The sequence below is a fragment of the Salmo salar genome, chromosome 05, assembly GCF_965601325.2.
Source record: "Salmo salar chromosome 05, fSalSal1, whole genome shotgun sequence".
NCBI lineage: Eukaryota > Metazoa > Chordata > Actinopteri > Salmoniformes > Salmonidae > Salmo > Salmo salar.
In genome coordinates, this window is record NC_138295.1 from 72,895,001 (window position 1) to 72,905,000 (window position 10,000).

At 44.5% G+C, this 10,000-nt stretch overlaps 2 protein-coding genes across 3 annotated transcripts in view; both read right to left on the bottom strand.

The window, feature by feature from the left end:
* The window catches only part of LOC106605862 (uncharacterized), a 47,704-nt gene extending 45,709 nt beyond the window's left edge, over nt 1-1,995 (bottom strand). Inside the window, exon 1 of one of the 2 annotated variants that reach the window (XM_082975509.1) lies at nt 1,587-1,995. The gene's annotated coding sequence lies outside the window, so the exon portion shown is untranslated. Of the gene's footprint in view, nt 1-980 lie in introns of both variants that reach the window. The other variant, XM_082975508.1, reaches the window with a different exon arrangement.
* Nucleotides 1,996-3,156: 1,161 nt separating this feature from the next.
* The window catches only part of LOC145879555 (gamma-enolase-like), a 10,346-nt gene continuing 3,502 nt past the window's right edge, over nt 3,157-10,000 (bottom strand). Inside the window, exons 6-11 of the mRNA XM_082975510.1 lie at nt 9,818-9,951; nt 7,590-7,812; nt 5,486-5,683; nt 4,217-4,418; nt 3,617-3,784; nt 3,157-3,498 (exon numbers count right to left, since the gene is read on the bottom strand). Of these exons, the coding sequence (XP_082831636.1) occupies nt 3,429-3,498; nt 3,617-3,784; nt 4,217-4,418; nt 5,486-5,683; nt 7,590-7,812; nt 9,818-9,951 (995 nt within the window). The 3' untranslated portion in view covers nt 3,157-3,428. The remainder of the gene's footprint in view (nt 3,499-3,616; nt 3,785-4,216; nt 4,419-5,485; nt 5,684-7,589; nt 7,813-9,817; nt 9,952-10,000) is intronic.

Genomic DNA, 10,000 nt, shown 5'->3' on the forward strand with positions numbered 1-10,000 from the left:
CCTCCTTTACATGTGAAATGTGCATAGCGCTATAGTGACTTTTCCCATAGACTTGCTGTCTACTATATTGCAGTAGTTAGAGAATGATAACCATTGAGCCATCACTTGTGCTATAGAATCAGTATTTGGGGAGTGTAGCCTATGGGCCCAATGTAAAGCAGAGGAGGGAGGCTATGGATCCCAATGACACACAGATACTGTATACAGTCAGTGTATATCTTAGTCACAGGTGGCTGGGCTGCTACTCTTCATGGATTCATTTGCTGGTCCCTGGCTGTGGTCCATCAACACTAAAAGCAAACACAGCATTTACCATAGCTTATAATAATCCCACAATGTACAGCAATGGTCAAACACAGACACACACATATGTGCACATGAACTGTTTCTCTCTCACACACATGAATGCATTAAAATGAAACATGTGATTCATCGCAGCATGTCTTTAGCCCGTGTAAGTATGCAGTTACACAGCTCACATCACCGACAGACACCGACAAGCAGGCACCGCAACGGTTCTCTTTCTTTCTTCTCCCGCTACTGTTATTGATACACATGCAGATGCGCGACCGGCTCTGCTATTCTGGACAACAAGCGAGCTACATCGGAATAGACTAGACCGACGATGTAGACGCTGTGTAATAGCACATATTGGCTAACACTGATAATGCAGAATAGAATGGGTCCTGTGTCTATTCCTGTTGTGTTTCTCCCATAGCGTACTGTTTTTTTTGTCCATGTCTTGAAAAAATAATTCGGAATAGAACGGCGAATGGCATTCTTTACCGACTCCCCGAGACGCCTTTTCTCGTTGGAATGTGAGTGCGTCTGTTGTGCGTTGTAACCTAACACACATTTTACCCGGGCATGAATTACACATAACGCATGATTATTAACGCACAAAGAAAGGGGGGGAAGACACAAACGTGGCCAACAAGAATAGCAAAAATATATAAGCATCCATTTTCCCTTCTCCTTACCTATGATATCCAGCGATGCCTTTCTTTAACCGTCTCTCTCGGTTTATACTGTACGTTGACATACAGACATAGGAGCAGCACGCGCAGCTATAAACAGAGGCTGCTGGATCATATTCCTACGGTTCCGCAAATAATGCAGAATTTTCTCTCTCCTTCCCAAATCGTTGCAGGAAAAAACGGGGTGCCGCTGAAGACTGTATTGATGCGTACGTTTGCCTCTTCCCCACCCCCTTCTCCCCCGTCTCTTTCTCCCCCTTCCTCCGTCAAGACGACTTGCACTTTTTTGCTGTCGGTACAGTCACAAAATCTACTGAGGGCGAGCAAGGGATGCACTTCGAGGGAGAGAGAAAGAGAGGACGAGGAGGGCGTGATTTGCATATTCTTAAGGAATGGGGGAGCGAGAAGAAAGGGAGGCAGGGCGAAGGAAGAGGCGCAGAGAGGGCCAACACTCAGAAGAGGGAGGGGAGGGAAGGAGAGAAGTCCCTTTTTCAATTTTATCTTCCCCCACTCCAATGTAGGATCACCTTAACTGTGCCGTAGCCCACTATAGGCTACTTTGCATGGATCCTTTATACACACAATAACTCTCAAGTTACAGAATCTTACCTTCAGTCCCTTTGTTCTATAACTTCTCCCCATCATTGTATTGATAGGCACATGGCTACAGCATGCAGCCCAACGTGTAGTCAAACAGCATCATGCCATTATAGCCTAGATAATAGTGCATTCTCAAAGTTTCCGTGTCCATTCTATTCATGCCTAGAACAGGGTTCTTCTTTGAGTGTATAACCCTTTCCCCTAAAACCTAGGCCGAGGCCTACCCCGTTTCTTCTCCTTCCACCTCTCTCTCCCTCTCCCTCTCTCCTTCTCCCTCTCTCCCTCTACCTCTCTCTTTTACTCTGCACAGGGTCGGGGGAGCTACAGTGTGTCCAGTCAAGCGGTTCTGCAAACCACCTCCCTACTCTCTCCTTTCGTTTTTTCTTCCCCCCATTTGCACAGCCCCCTGTCCCGTCTCCTATTGTGTAGTAACCATAGTAACCATGTGGAGGAGCGATCTACTGCGCTTGCGCGCCGTCACATAAAAAGGCCAAGTCTCGCGCTCCCTCTACTGCTACATTTAGAACATGCAATTGATATACCTGCAACAATTTATATAACAGTGTAGCTACAGTTGATACATTGTTAATATGATGCAGCTTGTCACTGCATACAGGTCGCATTACACGTGTCAGCCACGCCAGGGGTTTATTTAGGAGGATGCAATTTTACAGAGCTTTCAGATATACGAACAAAATCATCTATTTAATTAAGAACGGGTCAATGTGACAGCCCAATGCATTTTTTTATTTAACAAGGCAAGTCAGTTAAGAACAAATTCTTATTTACAATGACGGCCTAGGAAGAGTGGGTTAACTGCCTTGTTCAGGGGAACAACGACAGATGTTTTACCTTGGCAGCTCGGGGATTCGATCTAGCAACCTTTCAGTTACTGGCCCAACGCTCTAGGATACCTGCCTCCCCGCATTTCCACCTGTAAAGTTCTAAACGTTCCATCCTATTGATTGTGCCCCATGTGAAAGTAGTGGCATAGAGAAGATGCAGTAGCCAATATAGCCTATAGCCAGCCTAAAGTAGAGCCTTCATTATTAATGATATAAAGTTAAAAATATCCCATACAAAACACGCAGACACAATTGTGGCTGATGTTTACTTCATAAGTGTTCATATCTTTATTGATTGGATGGTTTCTGTGGTAAGCGTTTAGATGTAAGTGGTAACAGACAATTATGTTGCAGGCTTTTAGATGTAAGTGGTAACTGAAAGGTGGAAGGAGGGGAGGAAAGGGGAAGGGTTGGGCAATTGAGGATATTGAGATGGGAAAACGCTTTGAAGTAAAGGGGAGGAGAAAAGAGAGGGATGCAAAAGAACGAGGGAACAGGTAGAGGAATTTGCATGCATGTTTTGAGAGAGAAACACTGCTTTGTGCAACACACTCATGTCTTGTTTAAAACCAATCAGTCCGTTTGCATTCTGCACCAGCCTCCAACTTATCATCAGATTAAACATATAACCACCAATACATCAGTGCGTTATAAGTGATATAAAGGCTAATTCATATGAATGTGTTTCTCAGTGCGTCTGTCTGTCTGTCTGTCTGTCTGTCTGTCTGTCTGTCTGTCTGTCTGTCTGTCTGTCTGTCTGTCTGTCTGTCTGTCTGTCTGTCTGTCTGTCTGTCTGTCTGTCTGTCTGTCTGTCTGTCTGTCTGTCTGTCTGTCTGTCTGTCTGTCTGTCTGTCTGTCTGTCTGACTGAAGGATTCATTGTATGTATTTACATATATCTGTCTGTGTACATCTGTGTCTGTCCATCTATGTCAGTCCGTCTGTGCCCTGCAGTGATGTGATGTATGTCTGTGATTCTGTGTCAGTGTCTGTCAGCCCAAAGGAATCTTAGAGGGCGGCAGGGTTCCGGAAGTTGTGCCCTGCGAAGCGAGCCTGGTCCCCTAACTCCTCCTCAATCCTAAGAGAGGATAAAGACAAAAAGAGAAAGAGATAGTGAACGACAGAGAAGAATTCAGAGAGGAACAGACAGACAGACAGTCATACAGCAACAACCACACAGTGAGTAGGGTACCAACCTCATGAGTTGATTGTATTTGGCCAGCCGCTCTGATCGACAGGGAGCTCCAGTCTTGATTTGTCCAGTGCAGAGGCCCACCACCAGATCAGCAATGAAGGTGTCCTCTGTCTCACCTGAGCGGTGGCTCACCATCACCCCCCAGCCATTCTCCTGAGCCAACTTACACCTGGAGGACAGACAGAGAGACATACACAGAGAGACAGACAGAGAGGGAGAGAGAGACAGCGACAGATACAGAGATGGAGAGAGGGAGAGAGAGAGGGAGAGACAGAGAGAGAAAGAGAGAGAGAGAGGGAGAGACAGAGAGAGAAAGAGAGAGAGAGAGGGAGCGTGGTGGATGAGGTGAGTTCTCACCTTTACAATATAAAGCACATTGAAAATCACTATATAAAGGTCTGTATATAGGGTTTACAATAACATAAAACCTGCTCTAAAATCAACACACAATCTGCATCCCAAATAGCAACCTAGAGTATGTATTCCCTATATAGTGCACTACTTTTGTACAGGGCCCATATAGCACTATATCAGGAAAAGGGTGCCATTTTGGACACACTCTAAAATGCGAATCAGCTCCACACTCCCCTCCCTGACTCACGCCTGGATGGCTTCGGTGACAGAGCCGATCTGGTTGACTTTGAGCAGCAGGCAGTTGCAGGCCCTCTCTTCCAGGGCACGCTCTATCCTCTTGGGGTTGGTGACGGTCAGGTCGTCCCCCACCACCTGGATCCCCACAGAGGCTGTCATCTGGGACCAGGCCGGCCAGTCATCCTGGTCAAACGGATCCTCAATGGACACCACTGGAGGAGAGAGGGCCAGGAGGAATGTTAGTGAGTGTTTGTGTGTGCTGCAACCATAATGGAGAATAAGGACAATGGGAGAATGAGGGTAGGCTGAGGGTGACCTGGGGCCATGCCTCTAGACACTGATCTAAGGACAGTTTTGTATTTAAACCCCTAATGGTTAATGTTACCACTTCTGAGCAGTAGATATTCCTAGATCTGTCCCTAAAGGAAATATCTACCTAGAGTGAAGGAAATGACTCTACCATGTTAAGGAGTTTGTATGTGTGTATGTGTGTATGTGTGTGTATATGTGTGTGCCTACTCTAGCGTATTAAGGGGCGTGTGATGGGAGTTGGTTGATTAGCTCAAGACCCACTCATGGCCCACGGTAGATGGCTCAGAGGTACAGCGTGTCAGCCTTAATGGGGATTTCAATTACTGCCTCTGACTGGACACGCTATACTATCTCCCATATCTGCCATTACACTCTACACTCCTCAGAGAGAGAGAGAGAGATAGAGAGAGATTGGACGGCCTCCCCTCATTTCCTGACACCAGTTAAGGAGGTTTTAATTATGCGCTACAGTGCACATTTGGCAAGGTGGGAGCTGCACTGATGTAGCCCTGCCTCCCATTACTGGTGCTTATCCATGTCTCTATGGCGTGTGTGTGTGTGTGTGTGTGTGTGTGTGTGTGTGTGTGTGTGTGTGTGTGTGTGTGTGTGTGTGTGTGTGTGTGTGTGTGTGTGTGTGTGTGTGTGTGTGTGTGTGTGTGTGTGTGTGTGTGTGTGTGTGTGTGTGTGTGTGTGTGTGTGTGTGTGTGTGTGTGTGTGTGTGTGTGAGAAACAGAGCTTCAGTACAAGACATCACGGTTATCGTCGGGAGCAGAATAGCCTAATCAAACATATCATGGAACAATTGACCATGTTAGGGTGACAGGTACACACACACACGCACGCACGCACGCACGCACGCACGCACGCACGCACGCACGCACGCACGCACACACACACACACACACACACACACACACACACACACACACACACACACACACACACACACACACACACACACACACACCTGGGTAGTCATTGACGAAGCACTGGTACATGTCGCAGAGCTCTTGGGCGCTGATGTGGCGGTCTGCGTTGGGCGGAGACTTGAAGTCCAGGTCGTACTTGCCCCCTTTGTAGAATTCAGAGGCTGCCACGTCCATCCCGATCACCACCTTGTCTGTGAAACCTGCCTTCTCAATGGCTGTCTTGATCAGCTCCAGGGCTGCACAAGACAGAGGGACAGGACAGAGGGACAGGGCAGGGGGACAGGACAGAGGGACAGGACAAAAGGGACAGGACAGAGGGACAGGACAGAGGGACAGGACAAAAGGGACAGGACAAGAGGGACAGGACAGAGGGACAGGGCAGGGGGACAGGACAGAGGGACAGGACAGAGGGACAGGACAGAGGGACAGGACAGAGGGACAGGACAAAAGGGACAGGACAAGAGGGACAGGACAGAGGGACAGAGATACAGGACACAGGGACACGACACAGGGACACGACACAGCGACAGGGGGACACAGGGACAGGACACAGGGATAGGACAGGAAGAGGGAGTGTGACAAGAAAGGTGAGCAGGGAGAGGGGGTTGTTATAAAACAGTGAGTGATAAATCCAATGCGGGTATTGTGCTTGTCTTGCTCTGTCTCTGAAAGCCAATATGCTGTGTTTATTTATGAGTCCAGTTCGAAAACAACCACGGGCGCCCACCCCTTCCGTATTTACAGTAATATTGGGAATCTTGCACATTCAGAAATTATTCATACCCCTTGACTTATTCCACATTTTGTTATATTACAGCCTGAAATCAAAATGGCTAAAATAGATTTTTGTTCACACCCATTTACACACAATACCCCAAAATGACAAAGTGAAAACATGTTTTTAGACATTTGGCAAATTTATTGAGTCAATACATGTTAGAATCACCTTTGGCAGCGATTACAGCTGTGAGTCTTTCTGGGTAAGTCTCTAAGAGCTTTGCACACCTGGATTGTACGTTGTGTTTTAGGTTATTGTCCTGCTGGAAGGTACATTTATCTCCCACTGTCTGGTGGAAAAGCAGACTGAACCAGGTTTCCTGTAGGATTTTGCCTGTGCTTAGCTCTATTTAGTTTATTTTTATATAAAAAACCTCTCTATTCCTTGCCAACGACAATCATGCCCATAACATGATGCAGCCACCATCATGCTTGAAAATATGAACAGTGATACTCAGTGATGTGTTGCGTTGGATTTGCCCCAAACATAATGCTTTGTATTCAAGTTAATTTCTTTGCCACATTTTTTGCAGTTTTACTTTAGTGCCTTGTTGCAAACAGGATTCATGTTTTGGAATATTTGTATTCTGTAAAGGCTTCCTTCTTTTCAGTCTGTCATTTAAGTTAGTATTGTGGAGTAACTACAATGTTGTTGATCCATCCTCAGTTTTCTCCTATCACAGCCATTAAACTCTGTAACTGTTTTAAAGTTTCCTTCCTCTCCGGCAACTGAGTTAGGAAGGATGCTTGTATCTTTGTAGTGACTGGGTGTATTGATATACCATCCAAAGTGTAATTAATAACTTCACAAATCTCAAAGGGATATTCAATGTCTGCTTTTTATATTTTTACTCATCTAACAATAGGTGCCCTTCTTTGCAAGGCATTGGAAAACCTCCCTGGTCTTTGTGGTTGAATTTGTGTTTGAAATTCACTGCTCGACTGAGGGACCTTACAGATAATTGTATGTGTGGGGTACAAAGATGAGGAAGTCATTCAAAAATCATATACAACAATATTATTGCAGACGGAGTTAGTCCATGCAACTTATTATGTGACTTGTTAAGCAAATTGTTACTCCCGAACTAATTTAGGCTTGCCATAACAAAGGTGTTGAATATTTATTGATTCAAGACATGTTAACATTTCTAAAAACGTTGACATTATGGGTATTGTGTGTAGGCCAGGTTGTAATGCAATAAAATGTGGAAAAAGTAAAGGGGTGTGAATACTTTCTGAAGGCAATGTAAGCCAATTGGAAGGCTGTTTCCTCACATCTGAAAACCCAGAAAGCTGAGGGTCTACAGACGTTGTTTTCGGACCATGCAGTAGTGTCTTTGATATGTCTTTCCTCCTGTCTCTCACCTTCAGTGTTCTCCAGTATGTTTGGGGCGAACCCCCCCTCGTCCCCCACGTTGGTGGCGTCCTGGCCATACTTCTCCTTGATCACTTCCCTTAGCGTCTGGTACAGCTCCGCCCCCACACGCACAGCGTCCCTGAAAGACTCCGCCCCTACAGGAAGTACCATGAACTCCTGCATGGCCAGCTTGTTGCCCGCATGAGAGCCCCCGTTGATGACGTTAAATGCCTGAGGGAGAGGAGGACCAGGGGAGGAGAGCAGAGGGAGACATACATCAGTATTTGTCAATTTACAGCATTTATTCATTCCTTTATCCAGTTGTTCCTTCATTCCTTTATCCAGTAGTTCCTTCATTCCTTTATCCAGTAGTTCCTTCATTCCTTTATCCAGTTGTTCCTTCATTCCTTTATCCAGTTGTTCCTTCATTCCTTTATCCAGTAGTTCCTTCATTCCTTTATCCAGTTGTTCCTTCATTCCTTTATCCAGTAGTTCCTTCATTCCTTTATCCAGTACTTCCTTCATTCCTTTATCCAGTAGTTCCTTCATTCCTTTATCCAGTAGTTCCTTCATTCCTTTATCCAGTAGTTCCTTCATTCCTTTATCCAGTAGTTCCTTCATTCCTTTATCCAGTAGTTCCTTCATTCCTTTATCCAGTACTTCCTTCATTCCTTTATCCAGTTGTTCCTTCATTCCTTTATCCAGTAGTTCCTTCATTCCTTTATCCAGTACTTCCTTCATTCCTTTATCCAGTTGTTCCTTCATTCCTTTATCCAGTAGTTCCTTCATTCCTTCATCCAGTACTTCCTTCATTCCTTTATCTAGTAGTTCCTTCATTCCTTCATCCAGTACTTCCTTCATTCCTTTATCCAGTACTTCCTTCATTCCTTTATCCAGTAGTTCCTTCATTCCTTTATCCAGTAGTTCCTTCATTCCTTTATCCAGTAGTTCCTTCATTCCTTTATCCAGTTGTTCCTTCATTCCTTTATCCAGTAGTTCCTTCATTCCTTTATCCAGTTGTTCCTTCATTCCTTTATCCAGTAGTCCCTTCATTCCTTCATCGAGTTGCTCCTTCATTCCTTTATCCAGTAGTTCCTTCATTCCTTTATCCAGTTGTTCCTTCATTCCTTTATCCAGTAGTTCCTTCATTCCTTTATCCAGTTGTTCCTTCATTCCTTTATCCAGTAGTCCCTTCATTCCTTCATCGAGTTGCTCCTTCATTCCTTTATCCAGTAGTTCCTTCATTCCTTTATCCAGTTGTTCCTTCATTCCTTTATCCAGTAGTTCCTTCATTCCTTCATCCAGTACTTCCTTCATTCCTTTATCTAGTAGTTCCTTCATTCCTTCATCCAGTACTTCCTTCATTCCTTTATCCAGTACTTCCTTCATTCCTTTATCCAGTAGTTCCTTCATTCCTTTATCCAGTAGTTCCTTCATTCCTTTATCCAGTACTTCCTTCATTCCTTTATCCAGTAGTTCCTTCATTCCTTTATCCAGTTGTTCCTTCATTCCTTTATCCAGTTGTTCCTTCATTCCTTTATCCAGTAGTTCCTTCATTCCTTTATCCAGTTGTTCCTTCATTCCTTTATCCAGTAGTTCCTTCATTCCTTTATCCAGTAGTTCCTTCATTCCTTTATCCAGTTGTTCCTTCATTCCTTTATCCAGTTGTTCCTTCATTCCTTTATCCAGTTGTTCCTTCATTCCTTTATCCAGTAGTTCCTTCATTCCTTTATCCAGTTGTTCCTTCATTCCTTTATCCAGTAGTTCCTTCATTCCTTTATCCAGTAGTTCCTTCATTCCTTTATCCAGTAGTTCCTTCATTCCTTTATCCAGTAGTTCCTTCATTCCTTTATCCAGTTGTTCCTTCATTCCTTTATCCAGTACTTCCTTCATTCCTTTATCCAGTACTTCCTTCATTCCTTTATCCAGTAGTTCCTTCATTCCTTTATCCAGTTGTTCCTTCATTCCTTTATCCAGTTGTTCCTTCATTCCTTTATCCAGTTGTTCCTTCATTCCTTTATCCAGTTGTTCCTTCATTCCTTTATCCAGTAGTTCCTTCATTCCTTTATCCAGTTGTTCCTTCATTCCTTTATTAATTAATTCATTCAATGACAGCGATAACTGTCTGAAGCCTTCATCTTATCTTTTGTACAGAGTAGGTTATGGTTTTTGATCAAATGTATTCTAGGAAAGTCAGGTGAAAATACAGGTGAAAATGTAACGGTAATGAACTCACAGGAACTGGAAGCACTAGCTCTGTGTTTCCTGCCAGGTCAGCAATGTGACGGTACAGGGGGACACCTTTCTCTGCAGCACCAGCTTTGCATATGGCCAAGGACACACCCAGAATAGCATTGGCCCCAAACTGAGCTGAAGGGAGCAGAACGAATAGGTATGAATTAAGGGAAAGATCAAATTG